The sequence below is a fragment of the Syngnathoides biaculeatus genome, chromosome 10, assembly GCF_019802595.1.
Source record: "Syngnathoides biaculeatus isolate LvHL_M chromosome 10, ASM1980259v1, whole genome shotgun sequence".
Classification (NCBI taxonomy): domain Eukaryota; kingdom Metazoa; phylum Chordata; class Actinopteri; order Syngnathiformes; family Syngnathidae; genus Syngnathoides; species Syngnathoides biaculeatus.
The window spans coordinates 2,248,410-2,271,109 of record NC_084649.1 but is presented as its reverse complement, the minus strand read 5'-3'; the positions used below and the strand labels follow the sequence as shown (position 1 = coordinate 2,271,109).

The 22,700-nt window shown below is 40.3% G+C and overlaps 1 protein-coding gene across 3 annotated transcripts in view; it reads left to right on the top strand.

Moving 5' to 3' along the window:
- Positions 1–14,402, top strand: part of chl1b (cell adhesion molecule L1-like b) — a 116,460-nt gene extending 102,058 nt beyond the window's left edge. For 2 of the 3 annotated variants that reach the window (XM_061833253.1, XM_061833252.1), the window contains 3 exons: positions 4,750–4,881; positions 5,699–5,771; positions 13,357–14,402. In XM_061833253.1, coding sequence (XP_061689237.1) covers positions 4,750–4,881; positions 5,699–5,771; positions 13,357–13,561 — 410 coding nt within the window. In that variant the 3' untranslated portion in view covers positions 13,562–14,402. Of the gene's footprint in view, positions 1–4,749; positions 4,882–5,698; positions 5,772–5,863; positions 5,942–13,356 lie in introns of all 3 variants that reach the window. The other variant, XM_061833254.1, reaches the window with a different exon arrangement.
- Positions 14,403–22,700: the final 8,298 nt, after the last annotated feature.

Genomic DNA, 22,700 nt, shown 5'->3' with positions numbered 1-22,700 from the left:
GTAGCCACGTTCTCCATCCAGACGCTTGAGATCGGTGTCTGCACTTGCGGGCCCAATGACCAGGCTGTCCACAATTGAAGGACACGTTATTGTTACCAGGGGCGCACCTCGACCCATGAATGAACCTGCTTGATACATCATGCATTCAGAACCGACAGGGGGAGATGAGATCAGAGCAAGAGCGACTTCTTCCTGCTTTTTCAGACTATTGTGTTTGTCAACCTTAGACTCTTTTTCTCCAGCATGTCTCCTCAATTGATGTTTACCACCGGTCAACCTCAGCACCAGGAAGGTCCCGATTGCCCTCCATGGCTTGCACCACAGACTTGGGAACGGCCTTCAAAATGGCTGCTTGGAACACTTGCGAATGCAAAGCGGAGGCTGTAGGGGTGTGTCCTGTTTTCAGAGTGTAGGGATTGGAAATAAAGTATCTAACGCTCGTGTTAGAGCCTGAAGATCGGGGAGAGAAGAAAAAGCTGAATTTTGCATCAGAGTATTCAACTGTGAAAGCAGACATGATTGTGTAAGGAGAAAACGGATGTGAGCTGCTGTTAACATTTGTTACGTAACTGCTCTCTGCACTGCTTGAAGCCAATTGGCACCACCAGATTGCATGGGTGGAAGTTTCTGCAGCAACACACGCACATCAGTGGGAGAGAAAGATTTGTAAAACAGCAGAGTTACCAGTAGCCGGGTCAACTTTGGCTAACATGGGTGCCTGCAAGATTTGGGAACGAGTCACACGCCGATGAGGAGAAAAAGATGGACCTTTGGAAGATTCCTCTGGGTCTTCAGGACGATCCAAAATGGAGTCAGCGTGGGCACCTGAAAGATTCTGGACATGAGACTTTAATTCTGCTAATTCGTTGTAACTGAGCAACATGCAACCTGTTTTCTGCTTCCCCATTTGAAGAGCTTCTAGCTGTGTGCTCCGCAGCGTAGACAGCAACTCCCTGTTCTCGCTTCTTGTTCAGCGCAAAGGGCACGGTCCTACTTTTTCCGCTTCAGCCTCTTTTGATTTTCAGTAGCGGTTCTCTTAAGTTGATCTTTGATATTTTATGGAACCTCTTGGTGTCTGTTTAATTCTGACTTGTACAGTCCTAGTTGAGTCAAATGTGTGAATGGGTCAGCTCTCAAGTTGGCCACTTTTTCCAATCTGCCTTCTAAATCTATACTCACTCAAGCAGCCGAAGTTTCTGCGATTGTATTCATGTTTGATGTCAGTTGTGCATGAGTGAGAGACGTTTTAATTGTTTACATCTACTTCAAGCTGGCCCGCAATTACATTCAATACTGGAGCCTGAAATTCATTTAAAGCTTTCCTGGTTTATGGTCAGGTTACGGTACCAATGGGCTAGTTGGAGACAACACCCAAGGCCGTTGCCGGGACCAGACCAACACTTTCTTCCTTGACACCCAAACGGGACAACTTTAATGCACATCCAATTGCCATCATTCTTGCTTTCGCTTTCATTTCCACAACTTTCTTAGTATTCTCCCTTTGGAAGACAACCTATTAATTTTTCCCACTTCCAACTTTAGAGCCGCCACTCTTTTAACAGAAGCTTATTTCGTTTCTTTCATTAATGTCACCAGACATGCAGTCGAAGACAATTCCTCCTCCATTCTTTCAACTGTTCTTTCTCACTATCTCGTTCTTTTTCAGGCAACCTTCCAACACACACATCACATCCATTTTTCACTTGTTCACTTAGTGACACTTGTTCAAAATGGTTTGGTATTTGCAAATTGAACCATTCACGTTCCCTATCAAACTGTCCCTCCATTTTGTTTTAAATCGAATCCCCCCTCTCTCTCTTTTTTGTAGTCAACAGGTCTTTCTACTTGGAACAGAGAGGCAGATAAGTGACAAAGCAACAATAACGGAGAGAGTGGGCCTCCTTGCACACTCAAACAGCCAAAAACTCAAAGAACTAAGCCTTAAAATAGCAAATATATAAAAACACAGGAATGACAACAGCAAACGTATAAGTAGTGTCGCCTCCATTGATCTCGCACTCACACACACACACATACACACACGCACGCTTACCTCACCATGCTACAATTGAGTGTGCGTGCCCGCAAGACACTCACCCACGAGCCAGCAGATGCAGAAGGATGCTCCTTTTTTTTTTTTTTTTTTAACTACCACTGGGTATCGTCATACCGTTCTTAGGCAATTTTGTCACTTGAATTTTTACAATATATGTCATCTCTCAGATGGATTATTATTATTATTATTTACTTATTTATCTATCTATTTATTTATTTATTTAAAAAATGCTCAAGCCTCTTTATTTTACAGTCCTTTGATTTTGAATGAGGAATTCTAGTCTCTAGGATTCTCCGAAAAGAATGAGAAAAGCTCCCGGTCCAGAAAGTTTTGGACTGGCCCTCGACCTACTGGTGTGTCTGGCAGTCACGGAATTCATAACCTTTTTGTGTCGGCAAACCTCCGAACACAGGGCTCGTCTCAACCCTTTCTAGAGTGGTACGCCCACACACTCTAAGGCTTTTCAACCTCTACTCATAGGACTGTGATTGCGCATTTTCACTGCTCATCCGGGTTATTCTCCTCAACTTATTTTTAGTGTACACTTGGTCCTTTGATTTCAAATGAGGAATTCTAGTCTCTAAGATTCTCCAAGAAGAACGAGACAACCTCTCAGTCCAGAAAGTTTTGGACTAGCCCTCAACCTACTGGTGTGTCTGGCTGTCACGGGATTTACAAACGTTTTGTGTCGGCACAACCTCCGAACACAGGGCTCGTCTGAACCCTTTCTACAATGGTACTCCCACACACTCTAAGGCTTTTCAACCTCTACTCATAGGACTATACCACCCAAAGTTTCCCCTCCTGTTCAACCAGCCAGAGACTAATTTCACAATGTCACAAATTCAAACGTGACACGGACCTCAACCCCAGTTCACAGACAGAAGGATCATTTTTGGAGGATAAATGTCCTCTTACCTTATCAATTGTTGGCCGGCTGATTTTCTGTCTGTCAACCAACACCTCAGTCCAAAATCATGTCGGGGTCACCAATTGTTGGAGGACACTTTTTTTTTCCTCCACATGTTCGTTTAATTTCGGGTAGTGAGAATGTTGGTTATCCAAATAAAGGCTGGAGATGATGAACAGTTTCTTCGAATAATTTACTGACAGAATATTCCGGGCACTTAGGGTTAGTTACAGACAATGGCTATAGAGAGCAGATCGCAAGTGGGAAGATACAGAGAAAGCACACATCCTTTATCTTGTCAGAAGGGCGGACTATGGGTGGTATCAAACCTGTGGCATGAGATCGGGGCTTTCCACTTCGACAAAGGGTTTCTGTCTCAACCGGTTCTAGGTGGCAATGGATTATTACAAAGTGTCCAGTATGCAGTTCATCAAGGTTAGCCTACGTGCAGAGATGCGCTCAAGGACACATCTGGCTTCAGCTGAGGACGTGAGGAAATTATGGAGTCATAACTAAATATGGGCATAAGACATACTTCAGTTTCCCATGTAGCTTGAGGCAAACTTTAAATGAGACTTTTCATGGTTATTTTTGAGAAATGGGTTTCTACTTGCCACTCTTCCATAAATGCCAGATTTGAGCAGTCTACAACTGATTGTTATCCTATGGACAGACTCTCCCACCTCAGCTGTAGATCTCTGCAGTTCATCCAGAGTGATCATGGGCCTCTTGGCTGCATCTCGATCAGTCTTCTCCTTGTTCGAGGTGAATGTTTAAAGGGATGGCCAGGTTTTGGTAGATTTACAGTGGTCTGATACTGCTTCAATTTCAATATGATTGCTTGCACAGTGCTCCTTGAGTTGTTTAAAGCTTGGGAAATATTTTGTATCCAAATCCGGCTTTGAAATTCTCCACAACAGTTTCTTGGAACTTCCTGGTGTGTTCCTTGGCCTTCATGATGCTGTCTACACTTTAAACAGAACCCTGAGACTATCACAGAGCAGGTCCAATTATACAGAGACTTGATTACACACAGGTGGATTCTATTTATCATCATCAGTCAACAGTGGATCATTCAGAGATCCTCACTGAACTTCTGGAGTGTGTTTGCTGCACTGAAAGTAAAGCGGCCAAATAATAGTGCATGCCCCACTTTTCAGTTTTTTATATGTTAAAAAGGAAAGATCTCCAATAAATTTAATTCCACTTCATGATTATGTCCCATTTCTTGTTGATTCTTGACAAAAAAGTAAAAATCTATATCTTTATGTTTGAAGCCTGAAATGTGGCGAAAAGTTGAAAAGTTCAAGGGGGCTGAATACTTTCACAAGGCACTGTATATGTGTACATTGAGGTTGACCATTTACTCTCTGACAGTCTACTTCTTGGATTTAATTAATAATGTTTACTTGAAAGGTTGACATATTCCAACAACAGCATTACAAAAATATGTATCCACCCATCCATTAATCAGACAAAAAGCAGTAGAATGAAGGAACCTCTACTTTTTTACTGACTACAGCTGCGCCCTTGAAGATCGTGGTCCTTCCATTGTTTGAAGGATTTAATTTGGAGGCATGGATCAAGGAATTGCATTTGTATAGTGCTCCATACTTGATTAATTAGACAGGCGAATTAGCTGTTAAATATTAATACTGGACGGTTTCCATCACTGGCCTAACAGCTCATAAATCAGATAGGCATTGTCGATATAAACATTCAATCAAGCCATCTGATAAAAAGGTTAAGGCATGTCAAAGTCACTGAATATTCTCCTCCTCAGGTCTGGCCAGCATTCATGCAGGAATATCTAACCAGGGTTGGTTTATTGGCCTGCTGTGCGCCATCGCTTTCCTCACACTCATGATGTTGATCGCCTGTTTTGTCAACAGAAATAAAGGAGGGAAGTATTCAGGTATGTGCTTAACGTAGTTGTAGACAGAAACTTTTACCAACACTCCTTCTATTGATTATTCCTTTATTAATACATTTCTACTGGCATATATGATGTTATGGAAATATATTCTTTATTATAGAATCTACTTAAAATGTATAGAGAAATATATTTAGTTTTTTGTTTTGTTTCTAAACTATTTAAATGTAAATTTATTCGTAAAATATAGTTGAACATTGTGTAGCAATAGGAAATTAGTTTCTCTGTCCTGTATTTGAATGTTGCATTATTTACACACTCCAATTTTCCAGCAGCATTCAAAACTATGTAGAGCCCACTGCGGAACAAGATGTAAATGCTGCATATTGTTTGTGTGCAGTTAATAATGACATAAGATTTATGCTTATCTCTTTTTTTTTTTTTTTTTCGTCCTTCTACTGGGACCTCGAGTGTCTGTAATTGCCTTTATTATTCACAGGCTCCGCTAATGGCCATCAGTTTGGTGTCTGGGTAGCATTCAACCAATCATGAAAACAAAAGGGATACACCGCTCAGTTGTTTGTTCTCTCATTAAGAACCCATTATTGTTGTCTCAAATCGTTCTTATTTGTGTAAAACTAATGTGCCCCTGTGTACAATGTAAATCACTTAATAGTCTATGTTACATCTAAATTAAAAAGGCAGAATTCTTGCTCACAGAACATCTCTCTCTGACCTGTTTTGTCAATACAATCTGAATGAGCGGTGAGTTTGGTTGCAATTTATGATGGGTGCACATGGTTTTTATTTTGAAGCCCTCTTAAGCACATATCTAATGTTGTCTCCTTCTTGTGAGCAGTAAAAGAAAAAGAGGACCTACATCCCGAGATGGAGTCCCAGGGTATGAATGATGACACGTTTTGCGAATACAGGTAAGTGACACCCTGAGAGCAGTATTTCAGTATTAAAGACTCTTTCCTCCTCTCTCAGTACTACTCTTTATTTCTCCCCTATTGCTGCAAAGAGAACATAATACTCATGAGGTTGACATGGAGACTCACACTTCTGTGGAAGAAATTTGATGATGCTGGGGAACTGGAACGTATGTGATGAACAGCAATAGCTTTGTGAGCTGTTTGCATGTCCGTGTTGTTGCAGTAGTAGTTGAATCTACTGTAGATATGGTCTATAATTAGGCACAAGGTGGTTTTTGACCATTGAGATCTATGAAAAATATTTATCCGTCCAATAGCATACTGTTTAAGATTCCTAAAAACAAGAATTTGGAAACACATTAAAGAGAAAGAGTATGTGAACCCGTTGGGATTTCTTACATTTCTGTAAGAATGTGGTCTGAAGCTCATCTAAATTATAATGCTAAAACTGTGACTGCTTAAAACAATGGGAAAAATTACATTTTCATATTTTTTGGTGAAAATAAATATACATTGGCCATAAAGAAATAAGGAAGTAGACAATTGGTTTTAATAAATGGTTGACCCTCCTTTGGACCAATAACCTTAACCAAAAATTCCTTGTAGTTGCAGATCAGACCTGCACAATTACAAAGAATTTTGGACAATTTTTCTTTACAATTTAGCAACATTCCCGTAAATACTAATTCTCTTGAAGTCATGGCAAAACATCTAAATCTGGTTGTGGTTGGGAAAAAATTCATTCACAAAATTATGTTAAATTCTTGATGTTCATCTGCTCACATTTACACAAATGGAAATGGAAAAATATTGAGCATTTTTTCTTCTCTTCCATGGAGTGGCCATCCTATAATGATGACATAATGCTTAAGAAGTTTAAAAAAATAAAGAAAGACAAATAAAGAACACTGGAATGTTAGCTGAAGATTTCCAGAAATCATAAGAATCAGATATCTTTGTTGACAAACCCATCTTACATAAAACATTAAACAAACATGCGGTTCATGAGAGAACCACAAGGAAGAAGCCATTATTATTTGTAAAAGTGCTTGACATTTGAAGTTTCCAAACGAGCACTTGGATGTTCCACAGCACGACTGGTAAAATACTCTGTGGACAGATAAAACCAAATTCGAATTATCTGGGAGGAACACACAATGCCATCTGTGGAGCAAAAATAGCACAGCACAACAAGATCAAGACCTTATTCCAACTTTTTAATCATGATTGGAGGGAATATTATTGCATAGGCATGCTTAACAACTTCAGGACCGTGACAGCTTGCAATCAACTATGGAAAAATGAATTCCAAAGTTTAACAAAACTGTTTGATACCCATGCTATCACAGTGCTTGGCTGGCCAGTCAACTCACTGTATCAAAACCCCATTGAGAATCTACGACGTATTATCAAGAGGAAAATGAGGGACACCAGACCCACAAACAAAAGAGAACTGACAGCAAGTATCAAGGAAATCTGGGCTTCCATAATTCCCAGGCAATTCCACAGGATGATTGCCTCAATAGAAATAAATAAATACTGTACATGAAAAGCGGTACGGTCGTTCATTTGGAAAGTGTCAGCCTCACAGTTCTGAGGTCCCGGGTTTCAATCCCAGACCCGCCTTTGTGGAGTTTGCATATTCTCCCCGTGCCTGCGTGGGTTTCCTCCAGGCACTCCGGTTTCCTCCCACATCCCAAAAAACATGCAAAATTAATTGGACACGCTAAATTGCCCCAAGGTGTGATTGGGAGTGCAATTGTTGTCTGTCTCGATGTGCCCTGGGATTGGCTGGCAAGTATTTCAGGGTATACCCCGCCTCCTACCGGATGATAACTGGGATTGACTCCTACACTTGCGCGACCCTTGTGAGGATAAGCATCTCAGAAAATGGATGGATGAATCATATTTAATTTTTTGGAAAGGGTCTGTATTTATAAACTCTTCAATCAAATCTTAGTAGGGTAAGTTGCTTGTGTAGTTAGTGTGACGGATGCATGGCTGCCATTCTCTACCTGGGGCCCCTCCGACACCACCAAACATCCAACCACATTTATTCATAGGCAATGTGGGTAAGTCTCTCACTGAAGCACACAACGATGCCGTGATACCACACCACCCATGACTTATATTATTACAACTATTTTTGCAGTCAGGAAACTAACTGACATCAACTAGAATTTTATCAATGATACAACAGCACTAGGAATGCTGGGAAATCCTCTGATAGCAATCTACTATTAAAACATGGTGTCTTGCTATCAGAGGTTTCCCAGATTCTCGGACTTTCATGCGGAATGCCACGTAGCAGGTGAAAAACACATCCGTAAAGCCACATAACAATTAAAAACAAGGGTGTATCACAATCTCATGAACATGTAACATAGATGTTGTTCAATATTTTTTATTTTATTTTAAGTATTTTTAAACATATGGGTAAATGGAATGCAACATTTTAGTCACATTATTTAAAGCTAAAGTGTCCTTTCTAAAACACATGTAAAACTGTTTGCTTCATTGACTTATGTATGTTTTTTTTTTTTTAGCTTTTACTATACCCATGTATAATACATTATTGATCAAAGATTTTTCAGGAAGAAAAACCTGTGCATTATGCACAATAAATTACAGTAAAGCAACAACAGAAAGACTTCAGAAGAAGGAAATACATGTTCTGGAGTGGCACAGTTAATGTCCTGACCTCAACCCAATAGTGATGCTGTGGCATGACATGAAGAGAGCTTTTCACACCACAAACTCTCGATGAACCTCTTCAAGAACTTCAGTTCTGTAAAGAGGAATGGTCCAAAATTGATCTTGATTACTGTCCTGAAACTTCAGGAAATGTTTGCTCGATATTATTGCATCCTAAGGATGTTAAATAGTAAACCATGAGTTCGCTTACATTTAACTCTCTCTCACGTGAATGTTTGCATTCTCAGTACTATAAAACATATGAAAACATTATTTTGCACACTATTCATTTAAAAATATTATTTATTCGTGTGATTGAGATGAACATCAGACAACATTAGCTAGCCAATACATGCAGGATTTACATACTTTTTCCTCCCACTAAATTTATGATAAGATTCATACGATAACTGTACTAAATGCAATTACACATAAAGATGAAGGATGCCGCAACATCTCTCAAGCCATGAGTCATGTTTCCACCAACTGGTACAGTTCAATTCAGGATTCTACTTTATGTTTTGACATGCTAAACGTGGATCTGGGTTGTATTTTAACAATGTAACTTGAAGAAGGGTGTGCGTGCAAAAGCAAAAGGAGCAATCTAAATACTATGTAATCATAAATATGTGATACCAAAGTGTAAATGTAACTGTAAATAAAAATTGGCATTGAAGGGAGGGTAGTATTTTGTGTTCTTTCTTGTTTTCTTTTCTTAATTTTATTTGAATTCAGAGGAATAAGCAGATTCCAGTGTCCATCTTTCAATCGTGGGTAATCTGAGCGGTTCTGCTTGGTGAAAACGGGGACTGTTGCGCAATAAGTAGCTTCAAAACGTTTTTCTGTACACATGCAAAAGGACTGTAGTTTAGCCAGCACTTTTTCAAACTATAAAACGTTCCTCAGGTCACAAAGTCCTTAACAATGTGTTGTGTACATTTTTTTAAAAAATAGAAATTACTTCCTAAAGGGAGCTGTTGCAGTTTTGAAATGCTGCCATTTCCTGTTCTGATGGCCCTCAGTACAGGCTGCCCAGTACACAGCAGGAAGCTGAAAACAATCAGTTTTTGAAAGCACTTTTTCTCTGGGGCAGTATTATCTGTACACGATTCATTAATCCTGTAGTGGTCCAACTCCTAACAGTTGTTAGAGGGTGTGCTATACTATAATTTCCCAATCAGTGGGATCTACACATCAAAAAGCCAGATAGTATGAAGCAAAATGTGTCTTGCTGTGAGAGACTTTTTACTTCCGCCACATGAGCAGTTTGTATATAATTCCTTGAACTTCTTTATTTAAGTTCAAGTTTATTTGTATTTACAGATACATTATACACTGTGTATACATACATACATACAGTATATACATATAGTGAAGAAAATAAGTATTTGAACACCCTGCTATATTGCAAGTTCTCCGACTTGGAAATCATGGAGGGCTCTGAAATTTTCATCATGTCAACTGTGAGAGAGATAATGTAAAAAGAAAAATTCAGAAACCACAATGATTATTATATATATATTATAATCAATATGATTATGTCATGATTTATTTGTGCGATACTGCTCCAAATAAGTATTTGAACACCGAAGAAAACCAATGTTAATATTTGGTACAGTAGCCTTTGATTACAATTACAGAGGTCAAACGTGATACATATACCTGTATATGATTATTTAAAAAAAAAAGTTGTGGATTTCAGCTTTAGGCACAGAGAGAGGTAGAGGTACATACAGCTATATTGCAAGTTCTCCCAGTTAGAAATCATGGAAGGGTCTGAAATTTTCATTGTAGGTGCATGTCCACTGTGAGAGCGATAATCTAAAAAGAAAATCGTGAAATCACAATGTATGATTTTTTAACAATTTATTTATGTGATACAATTGCAAATAAGTATTTGAACACCTGAGAAAACTAATGTTAATATTTGGTACAGTAGCCTTTGTTTGCAAATACAGAGGTCAAACGTTTCCTGTATTTGTTCAGCAGGTTTGCACACACAGCAGGAGGGATTTTTGCCCACTCCTCCACACAGATCTTCTCTAGATCAGACAGGTTTCTGGGCTGTCACTGAGAAACACAGAACTTCAGCTCCCTCCAAAGATTTTCTATGTGGTTTAGGTTTGGAGACTGGCTAGCCCAAACCAGAACCTTGATATGCTTCTTTGGGAGCCACTCCTTGGTTTTCCTAGCTGTGTGCTGCGAGTCATTGTCATGTTGAAAGAACCAGCCACAACCCATCTTCAATGCTCTGACTGAGGGAAAGAGGTTGTTCCCCAAAATATCACAATACATGGTCGCGGTCGTTCTTTCCTTAATACAGTGCAGTCGTCCTCTCCCATGTGCAAAAAAACACCCCCCAAAGCCTGGTGCTACCACCCCCGTGCTTCACAGTAGAAATGGTGTTCTTGAGATGGACTCCCCATCATCCGTGTTCCTCCAAACATGCTTAGTGAAATTATGAGCAAAAAGTTCCATTTTGGTCTCATCTGACCACAAAACCTTCTCCCATGACTCATCTGTATCATCCAAATGGTCATTGGCAACTTTAAGATGGGCCTTGACATGTGCTGGTTTAATCAGGGGAACCTTCATTGCCATGCATGATTTCAAACCATGACGTCTTTGTGTATTACCAACAGTTACCTTGGAAACGGTGGTCCCAGCTCTTTTCAGGTCATTGACCAAGTATTGTCGTGTAGTCCTGGGCTGATTCCTCAGCAGTCTAAGGATCATTGAGACCCCATGAGGTGATATCTTGCATGGGGCTCCACTCCTATTGAAATTGACCATCATAGCTTGTTTCATTTTCTCATGATTTCTCCAACAGTGGACCTTTTTTCACCAAGCTGCTTGGCAATTTCTCTGTAGCCCTTTCCAGCTGTGTTGAGTTGTACAATTTTGTCTCTGATGTCTTTGGACAGCTCTTGGCCATGTTCCAAGTCTGAGTCTTACTGCTTGTATGGGGTGGAGAAGGGGTCTTTATGCAGCTAACGACCTCATACAGGTGCATCTGATTAAGGATAATACATGGAGTGGAGGTGGACTTTTAAAGGCGGACTAAATTCTAGCTGAGAGACAGCTGTTCAAATACTTATTTGCAGCTGTATCACACAAATCGTTACAAAAATCATACATTGTGATTTCTGGATTTTTACTTTTTAGATTATCTCTTTCACAGTAGACATGCACCTACGGTGAAAATTTCAGACCCCTCCATGATTTCTAAGTGGGAGAACTTGCAATATAGCAGGGTGTTCAAATACTTATTTTCTTTGCTGTATAATGCTATAATATTTTACTTTGAGTCAGGCTGCAATTGCTTTATTACATTACATTACAAGTTTGATGCAATTAACAATTATGATGATATAATAATGATTCAATTTTACAATCGAACAGTATGCAGTTAGTTGATGAAATTTTGAAAATATGGAAATCTGACGAATTTGGATAGATTCCTTTGGTGTGAATTTTCATTGGTTCACAGCCCTGCTTTCTGATGATTATTAGTATTGGTACAGAGACTTAAAATATCTTAAATTTAATAAGAATCAATATTTACCTCAAAATTCTGTCTCTGCAAAAACTTCATTTATGGAAATATGTAGTCACTTGAGTCTAACTGCCATATATTAATTTTCTGAAATTGATTATTTTCGGGCAGCATGGTGAATCACCTGGAAAGCGTTGGCCTCAGAGTTCTGAGGTCCCGGGTTCGATCCTGGATGTGCCTGTGTGGAGTTTGCATGTTCTCTCCGTGCCTGCGTGGATTTTCTCCGGGCACTCGATTTTCCTCACACATCCCAAAAACATGCAACTTTAATTGGACACTCTAAATTGCCCCTCAGTGTGATTGTGAGTGTGGCTGTTTGTCTCGATGTGCCCTGTGATTGGCTGGGAACCAGTTCAGGGTATACCCCGCCTCCTGCCCGTTGACAGCTGAGATAGGCTCCAGCCCTCCCTGCTACCCTTATGAGAATAGGCATCAAAGTAGTATTGCATACATAAGTCTAGAGTTAAAGAAAAGTATGTTAGACTAGTAGAGAACATGTATGAGGGCAGCAGAACAGTTGTTATGTGTGCCCTACGTGTGACAGAAGAATTTATGGTGGAGGTGGGACTATAGCAACCCCTTCCTGTTTGCTGTGGTAATGGATAAGCTGACAGATGAGGTTAGAATGGAATCTCCTTGGACCATGATGTTCGCAGATGATATTGTGATGTGCAGTGAAAGCAGGGAGCAGGCGGAGGAACAATTAGAAGGAGGGAGGGATGCACAGGAAAGGAGAGGAATGAAGAGTAGCTGAAGTAAAACAGAATATAAGTGCGTGAATGAAAGGGGTTGAGGGGGAAGAGCAAAGCTCCAGGAAGAAGAGATAGTAAGGGTGGACCACTTCAAATACTTGGGGTCAACAATACAGAGCAATGGTGAGTGTGGTAAGGAAGTGAAGAAACGGGTTCAAGCAGTTGGAACAGCCGGCAGAAGGTGTCTGGTGTGTTATGTGACAGAAGAGTATCTGCTAAGATGAAGGGCAGGTTAGGGTTAGGGTTAGGGTTAGAGATGAGAGCAGCTGGTGTTCGAGAGGAAGATGCGGAAAATACACTTACATGGAAAAAGATGACACACTCTAGCGACCCCTAATGGGACAATCCAAAAGGAAATGAAGAATTTCATTAAGTATTTGGAGGGAAAACATAATCATGGGACAAAATAAATGATCTCCAAACAGTTTAAAACTGCACCTATTTAACACTTTGTCCAATCCACAGATCTGTTTTTTGCAAATAGTGAAACAAAGATTGCTCTCGTTGAAGCCCTCTGTTGGTTCTAGCAGTATAAAGCGAATCATGCCAGAAATCTAACTCGAATTTGCTTCTCCAACAGCGACAATGATGAGAAGCCACTAAAAGGCAGCCAACGCTCTCTGAGCAGAGACATCAAAGCATTGGACAGCAGCGACAGCCTGGTAGACTACGCAGAAGAAGACACTCAGTTTAACGAAGATGGCTCCTTTATAGGGGAGTATGCAGGCCGAAAGGAGAAAAGGGTGTCGTCCGAGATCAAAGCCACCACTCAGAGCCCGGCGTGAGCAGCTCAACTTACATCCACCTTCCACCGTGCACATTTTTCATTAAATCTTCTCAGAGGGACAAATGGAAGTGAATGCAAACTGATGCAGCACACTTTTTGTGTGAAATGCAATGCATCATTGCCAATGGTACTGCCATCCTCATTTTATAAAACCCTTGTTTGTTTCATTACAGCCATTAATAAATGCCGGTGTGTGTATATATAATGTATAGTATATTGCATGTGAATTTTTTTAATCATTATTACAACAATAAAATATATAGAGGCCTTGTTTTTCGATTGTTATTGTTGTTGCTTTTGTTACATCTACACTAAGTTCACATCCCTGCAGCAACACAAATACCTGTATGTCAAATCAAATTCATTCTTATGTCAGAGGATTTAGTGATTTATTCATGTGTGTGTTTCAGACATGTAGACAAAATCTGATCTGATATGCCATTTATTTTCCAGTGCTATTTTATTGGACATATAAATATTTTTGAGTCCTGACTCTTGGTTATGAAAGTAAAAATGTTGTGCCTCATAGGGGATATGGTAGTTATTGTTTGCTTGCTATAACAGCCGAGTTTACAAAATGTCACATGATGAATGTATAGAATAGTTATTGGTTACATATTCATGACACTGATTTCCAAACGTTGTGCTGTTCACCTAATATGTGACAAAATATTACAAAAAATAGTGTTAGCAAAAAGAAACTGTTATAGTTGACACTTTGATTGTTATTTTACATGAAGCACCATAGTCACTGCATTGTTTTATATAAAAAAAAATCTGCCATTTTGCATGTTTAGTCGATTAATTTGTGTTTTTTTATTAAATTGCCTTTTCCTACATTTTTAAAATTATTTTTTGCCTGTTGACTCATCTCTGAGGTCAAATGCTCTTGGTACATTTCTCCCTACATTCTACCTTTAGAAGACAACATGTATAAATAAATCTCCCCTTTGTTCAGCTTGGACATATCTTTAGTCAAAAGAGGCAGGATTTATCATAATTTAAGATGATTATCTTTAAGTGGAAGATAAATTTTCCTTTTTGCCGTGTGACTTGTAAGCAATATTTAGGTAAATCTTAACTGAGAGACTAATTCACTAAGCAAATATTTTTTGTGTAGTTTCTGTTTGTGTGGTTGTTTTTGTTACAAGAAAGAAATATTTTCAAATCGAGAAAAAGGTACGAGTCACAAGTTGTCAACTCTTACCGAAGGGCAAGGAAAATATTCCCTTTGTTGTCCAGAAGTGAGAGACAAAGGAAAAAAAATACACCCCTCTCATTGCCACAGAATTCTCACACACACAGCCTTGTTCAGGTGCACTCATACTTATGCTTATGGGAATTGGTACATGCAGGGATTGAGGAAGAGATACCAAGGGAGCCAAAACAAAAGGAGTTAAAACAATCTTGAGCACATTTGCAAGGGACACCTAGATGTACTGTACTATCTAAAGGACATGGAACAATATAATATGCAAAGGTTGTATACAACTGTTTGTGATTTTTATATTTATGAAATATGGATTTTCCATGGTTTAAATGGAGACTCTAAATTGCCCTTAGATGTGATTCTGAGTGTGAATAGTTGTTTGTTTCAATGTGACCTGCAATTGGCTGGAAACCAGTTTAGGATATAACCCGCTTCCTGCCCAATGATGGCTGGGACAGGCTCCAGCACTCCCACGACCCTGTTGAGAATAAGCAGCTCTGAAAATGGCTGAATGGATACATTTTCCAAATTAACATACCCCTTTTGATAATACAGTATAATATAATCGACTATTAATCAAATAAGGATGGAAAATAAATATATAACAAGTACCCAAAAACTTTAAGATAATATTGAGTAACCTTAATTGTTTAGAATATTTAAAAAACAACCTTAAATTTGTCCAGAAATGTCATGAAAAGTGTCATGAACCTTTAGAAGACAACTTCACAAATTGTTTTTGTATTGGCGCACAAGGCTGCAAGAATTGTCAAGGTAATATTAACAAAACTGGAAAAACGATCATTAGAGCAACGGTGTCAGAATCATTTTCTTTACAGGCCACATTATACTTAGAGTTTTGCTCATAGAGCCATTATGACTGTCAAATCAGCTAAATATTGAATCACCACCTTGTATTATTACAGAGACAATAAATAACTACTTTTGAATTCAAAACTAAAGGTCAATACTTTGTCAGCTGTTGTTCAAGTTACTGTACTGTTAAAAGGGCAACAAAAACATGAGTGCAAATGACAGTTTCTTTTTTTTGTACAGATTTTTTTGTACAGATACAAGAAAAGAATTCTGGCAGTTCAACCATATGATTTGCTTTCGCCGACAACAAAAAATGATGTGGCGGATCGGATCTGGCTCCCGGGCCTTGAGTTTGACACTTGTGATTTCAAGTTTCATGCTTGAGTTGCTTCCGGTCTTCAAACCGGTAGCAGCTTAAACAGAAGACTCTGATCAGCCCGATCATAATTCAATAAATCCTGCTGAATTTGGACTGAATGTTGTGACTACTTGACATCGGACGCTCCTGGTGACGACTTCAGTGGACTAAAATCACCCTCTGTGCAATCTTAGTACCCAAATTGGAGGCGTATCGTTCAGTTCGAAGCTGCTCGCCCCAAATTAACCTACCTTAGACCGCTAACAACCTAAACGCGTCTGTTTTCTAATATTTAGTGAGGAAAACATTAAACGCTAGTATCTACACGTCCTGCAAAACCTACGTATTGTATACAACGAGGAGAATGAGTACTCATAAGAAGATGGGCTAGTGGAAACATCAACTTAAACTTGCTTATCGGCGTAGTATACCTTAGCTTAGCTTGCTAACAACGAGATGCGTTAGTGATCAATTTGTGGTTGTTGAAGAAACACCGAATGCGAGTAAATACATAACTTGTACGACAAGGGCTGTGAGGACTTTTAGTAAATTTAACAAGTCTTATCTTAGTGCATCTTAGTACTCAAATTGGTGGCGTATCGTTTGCGTTGAAGCTTCTAAGCCTGAGTTAACCGGGCGCGCTAACAACATTACGTACATTGTGTATACAACAAGGACCAAACATGGAACGCGGACTCAACCTTCCACTATTAGAGTGAGGGGCATTTTGGTTTGAATCCCTTCCATCCGTATATCGTTTAAATCACCATATCCTTTATATTTTCACACAGGTAGTATGTGATTTGTGTACCACATGTGCTGACTGTGTTTATGTGATTGCTTTCATTTGACCTGAACTTTAACATAGATTAGGTAGTATGTGAAATGTGTATCTTATGTGCTGACTTTGTTTATTTGATTGCTTCTTCTTTTTGACTATCTGCAGCCCATTGGGCAGAACAATGTTGTGCTACCTGTCGGCCGATCCCAAGCCCAGATAAATGCAAAGGGTTGCGTCAGGAAGGGCATCCGGCGTAAAACTGTGCCAAACATATATGAGAGTTCATCATACGAATTCCATTACGGCATCCTACGCCCGCACCCGGAAATGTTAATCTGCAAATCGTAGGTAGAAATTCAGATAATGTAGGTCGAAGAGAAAAAAGAGGAGGAAAGCAGCTTAGTCGGCAAAAGAAGAAGAGAAATGCACAGACCATACTGCTGTGTGTAGGGACATTGAATGTTGGGACTATGACAGGAAAAGTTCAGGAGTTAGTTGACATGATGATTAGGAGAAAGGTTGATCTATTATGCATCCAAGAGAGCAAGTGAAAAGGGAGTAAGGCGAGAAGTTTAGGTGCAGGGTTTAAATTATTTTATCATGCAGTAGGTGGGAAGAGAAATCGAGTAGGGGTTATTTTAAAGGAAGAGCTGGCTAAGAATATCCTGGAGGTGTATAGAGTATCAGATCGAGCAATGATGATGAAACTTGAAATTGAGGGTGTTAAGTATAATCTTGTTACCGGCTATGCCCTACAGGTAGGATGTGAGGGGGAGAGTGTGGCAAGACAGCACAGGTTGGTGCATACCTATCAACTTGTACGGTTTAGCTGTAGTTCATACTGATTTTGTGGTGAATCTTACGTATATGGGCGTATATCACAAATCAGACAGATTCTGAAAATTTCCGTTTGCTTTTGCCCAGAATGGCGCTCTACTCTATTGTGGGGAAAACCCAAAGCTGGGGAATTCCAAATGTAGCCTGCATCAAAGATTTTTGTGGCAGCAGGCATGATGTTTAGCGCAGCGGCAAATGTTGATTTAGATTAACAAAATATTTTCATTTCCGGTAACTTTCCAGTAAATCCTTGCCTGGATCAAACACCGCGGAGCTGGGCACCTCACCACCTGAAACATGGAGGCTGCGGCCGAGGAGCTGCCGAGGAGCTGCTGGCGTGAATGAGAGGGGTGGAGGAGGAAGAGTGAAGCTCCAGGGAGAAGAGATCCCGAAGGTGGACGACTTCATATACTTGTGGTCAACAATACAGAGCAATGGTGAGTGTGGTAAGGAACTGAAGAAACGGGTCCAAACAGGATGGAACAGTTGGCGGAAGGTGTCTGGTGTTCTACGTGACAGAAGATTATCTGATAGGATGAAGGGCAAAGTTTATAAAACAATGGTGAAGCTGTCCATGATTAACGAATTAGAGACGGTGGCACCGAAGACACAATAGAAAGCAGAGCTGGAGGTGTCAGAAATGAAGATGTTGAGGTTCTCTCAAAGAGTGAGCAGGTTGGATAGGATTAGAAATGATCTCATGAGAGGGACAGCCAAAGGTGGATGTTTTGGAGACAAGGTCAGAGAGAACAGACAATGAAATCCTCTAACTCTAACCCTAACCCTAACTATGATGTACGGATTCGAGATGGTGGCTCTGAAGAAACAACAGGAAGCAGAACTGGAGGCAGCAGAAATGAAGATCCTGAGGTTCTCACTTGGTGTGAACAGGTTGGTTAGGATTAGAAATGAGCTCATTAGAGGAAAAGCCAAAGTTGGATGTTTTGGAGACAAAGTTAGAGAGAGCAGACATAAATGGTTTGGACATGTTCAAAGGTGAGAGACTGAGTATATTGGTAGAAGGTTGCTGTGGATGGAGCTGTCAGGCAAAAGAGCAAGAGGAAGACCAAAGAAAAGATTGATGGATTTTGTGAGTGAGGACATGAGGATATTGGGTATTAGAGAGAAGGATAGATGGGCTTGGATTGAAAATGATGACAGGCTGTGGCGACCCCTAGCGGGATGAGATGAAAGAAAAATAAGAATACTGCATTAATATCTTAAGGAAATAAAGAGTATTCTGATGCCCACTCCCCAAAATCTTACATACACATCTGTGTCCCAAATTGGACCACACGTTCTAATTTTGCCTTGTGAGGGGGACAGAGTATGGTCGAGTATGAGTGATCTGATAAAAAGGTGCATCGATCTGACCAACCAGGAAGGAGTACAGTACAAACATTGTGTCCATAAGTCATTACACACCTCCAAATGGGATCATGCCCAAGCAATCAGGAGAACAAGGTGTTAGAAATGAAGGTTGTACAATGAACAGCTATAGATTGACAAGAGTTAAGGAACTCTCCCACAAACCCATGGTTCCCACGCAACATGATGTTCATTACAAAAGAGCAAAATTTCACTCATGGACCAATTTATACTAGTCCAGATAAACGCCCCTGACAAAATCCACAGTGAATGTACAACCCTTATATAGATGGCACGGTGAACGATTGGTGAGCAAATCTGTTGCACAGTTCTGAGAACCCAGGTTCAAATCTGCCCTCTCCTGTGTGGAGTTTGCATGTTATCCTCATGCCCACATGGGTTTTCTCCAAATACTCCATTCACTTTACATACGTGAAAAACAGGTTAATGGAAGACTAAATTGTGTGTGCAAATGGTTGTTTGTTTATATGCGCCCTGGGATTGTCTGGGGACGAGTTTAGAGTGTGTCCCGCCTTTCACCTAGAGTTAGCTGGAATATGCTTCAGCACGCCCTTGAGCCAAGTGAGGATAAGAGGTGTGGAAAATGGATGGATGGATTATCTTGTATAGTGGCCACACCAACATAACATGTTTCTGAATGTTTGGTTTGGATCAGAGTTTGTGGCTCAATCAAACAACTTTGCATGCGAGAAAAGAGTAATGCTGAGTTGGAAATGACAAAGATATTATACATTGCTACCTCTACTTATGAAAGCCTTGAGTAACAAAAAATTCAGGTTACGAAATGCTTCCTTGGAAAAATATTGTCTCTATACAAAAAAAATTCAGGATGCGAAAGGAAAAAAATTAGCTTTGGATACCCCAAATTCCACCGAACGTAAACATTCTGTATCTTGGTTAGTGTTGCGTGATAGAGCTGCTAGGAGGGACATCAATCTTTACCCATAATGCTTTTTGATTCCCTTGGACATTTGACTGTTATCGAATCACGCTAGCACTGTCAAAAGCTAATGCACATTGGAAATGTACAACTCCTTGGTTTGTGTTTTTTGCAACTTTATTTATCTTTCTTCACTATGGGCTCCTAGAAACTTTAGTAGAATTAAGTTGTGTGCTTGCGTAGGGTCGTACGTATGTTTTCTCTTGGCTGTCAAAGTTTGCCAACTCCTTCATCCCAGAGGATGCCTTTTGCTTGCCACTCACCATCCTCTTCACATAGTCGGCCAATGCCAAAGTTAATTTACATAATTTTTTAAATTATTCTTTACATCATGTACTTTGAATGCTTATTTTTGGGGAGGGAGGCTGCGTACATTGGTACGTATTTTTTCTCTCGTGTTTCAAATTTTGCGTCCTCCTCCATCCCCCATGATGTCTTGCTTATCACTCACCCTTCTCTTTGCATAGTCGTACAACGCTAAAGGTAAATGTGTCAGGGGCAAGGCCAAGCTACTGCCGCGGGCGATGCTTCCTGTGAGGGGCATGGCCAAACCACTGCCCTGGATGGTATCACCTCTGTCACACAGCTGCTTAACATTTTGGGCACTAATTGACCAGGCATTTAAGTTGTGAATGTGAATGTGCATTTGCCAGTTCGTTGCATTTGCATTACTGTATCTTGGGATACTCCGTTACTGTGCGTACGTTTAGTGTAGAGCATTCCTTTGCCTCAGCCTGTGACTCTTTAGTTTGATTATGTATTTTCCATGTTTCTAAATTTGCCTCTTAGTCATCGAATCTTGTGAACGTTTTGGGATCTTGCCTGTTCCCTTTTTGTGCTTCCACCTGTTTTGGACTGTCTATTTGTGTTCAACCTAATTTTGGAATAAAACCACTCTTAATATCGTGCCCTCGCCTCAGAGGACTGCATTTGGGTCCACCCTCAGGTCGCTTGCCCATGACAATATGAACATAATTTCATGATGTCATCTGAAAACGTCAGGAGTGCGATAGCTGGGTGTGTTGAGATGCAACTTTTCATGACGAGAGAGAAGAGGAGCGGAAACAAGCACCTTGGGGCACAGGAGTGCTGGTGGTGCATGTAATTTATGAGGTGTATCCTAGCCTTACCCACTGTGTCCTCCCCTTTAAGAAGCTGTAAATCCATTGGCGGATGGAAGACAAGATGCCGAACTTGAGAAGCTTGGAGGAGAGGAGTTTAGGGATGATGTTGAGCGCAGCGCTGAAGTCTACGAACAAGATCCTGATGTGTATTACAGCTGGACATAGATAACTGTCTTGTTTTGTCTCAGTTTTTCCTCTTTCTGTCTCATTTACTTTCATATAACCAAAGGACTTTTAGTGACTTTTAGTCTGAGCTTTAGTGCAAGAGGTGATGACTCACGAGACTTGTACCCTTTCTCTCTTTGAAAAGATTTTCCATTCTTTTGTAATAAAAGTCCACAAAGACAAGATTGTCTACTTGCTGACAGTGTCAGAAAAATATTGTGCCAAAACAGTGTTTTAGGATGAAGTGGAGTCCCCTGTCGACTGAATCAGCTGAAGACCTGGTTGCTTGGTTGGCAGAGTGCATGTAGTCCAGCTAGGGAAATGTGACACTGGTCATTAGACATTAGACATTAGTCTTCTTCACTTGGCGCAGATCATCTTGTTGCTTCCTCCACATCCGCACCATCCACCCATCCATCAATTTTCTTAGCCACTTATCCTCACAAGGGTCATGGGGAGTGCTGGAGCCTATCCCAGCTGTCAACGGGCAGCAACCCTGAACTGGTTGCCAGCCAATCATAGGGCACATCGAGACAAACAGCCGCACTCACAATCACATCTAGGGGCAATATAGAGTTTCCAATTAATCTTGCATGTTTTTGCAATGTGGGAGGAAACCAAAGTGCCCAGAGAAAACCCACACTGGGACGGGGAGAACATGTAAACTCCACACAGGCAGGGCCAGGATAAAACCTTGGACCTCAAAACTGTGAGGCCAACACTTTACAGCTGCGACACAGCTGCCTGGAAATGCTAATCACGGCAAAAACTTCTTGCCTGTTTCAAAATGTTTCATTTCAAAATTTGTGCACAATCCCACTTTGAATTAAAAAGTTGGGACTTTGTGTCAAACTAATAAAAGCAGAATAAAATAGTTTGCAAATCATGTTCAACCCAAGTTTAATTGAATATACTACAATGGGGGCAGCACAGTGGTGCAGCTATAAAGCATTGGCCTCACAGTTCTGAGGACCCTGGTTCAATCCTGGCACCGCCTGTGTGTCTGTGCCTGTGTGAGTTTGCATGTTCTCTCTGTGCCTGTGTGAATTTTCTCTGGCCACTCCGGTCTCCTCCCACATTCCAAAAACATGCATTCATTGGACACTCTAAATTGCCCCTAAGTGTGATTGTGAGTGCGACTGTTGTCTGTCTTCATGTGCCCTGCGATTGGCTGGCAACCATTTCAGGGTGTACTCTGCCTCATGCCCGATGACAGCTGTGATTGGTTCCAGCACCCCCGTGACCCTCTTGAGGATATAAGAAGGTCAGAAAATGGATGGATGGATACACTACAATGGCAAGATATTTAATATTTTAACTGATAAACTTTATTGTTTTTCTCAAATATTTGTTAACATTGTATATTATGGCTGCAACACATTCCAAAAAAGCTAGGACAGGTGGTCAATAAAATTAGAAAGTTGAGGAATTCCCATCAAAAACCCAGAGGTTAAGAGGCTAATTGGGAACAGGTGGGTGTCATGATATGGTATAAAAAGACCTTAAGATCAGTAATT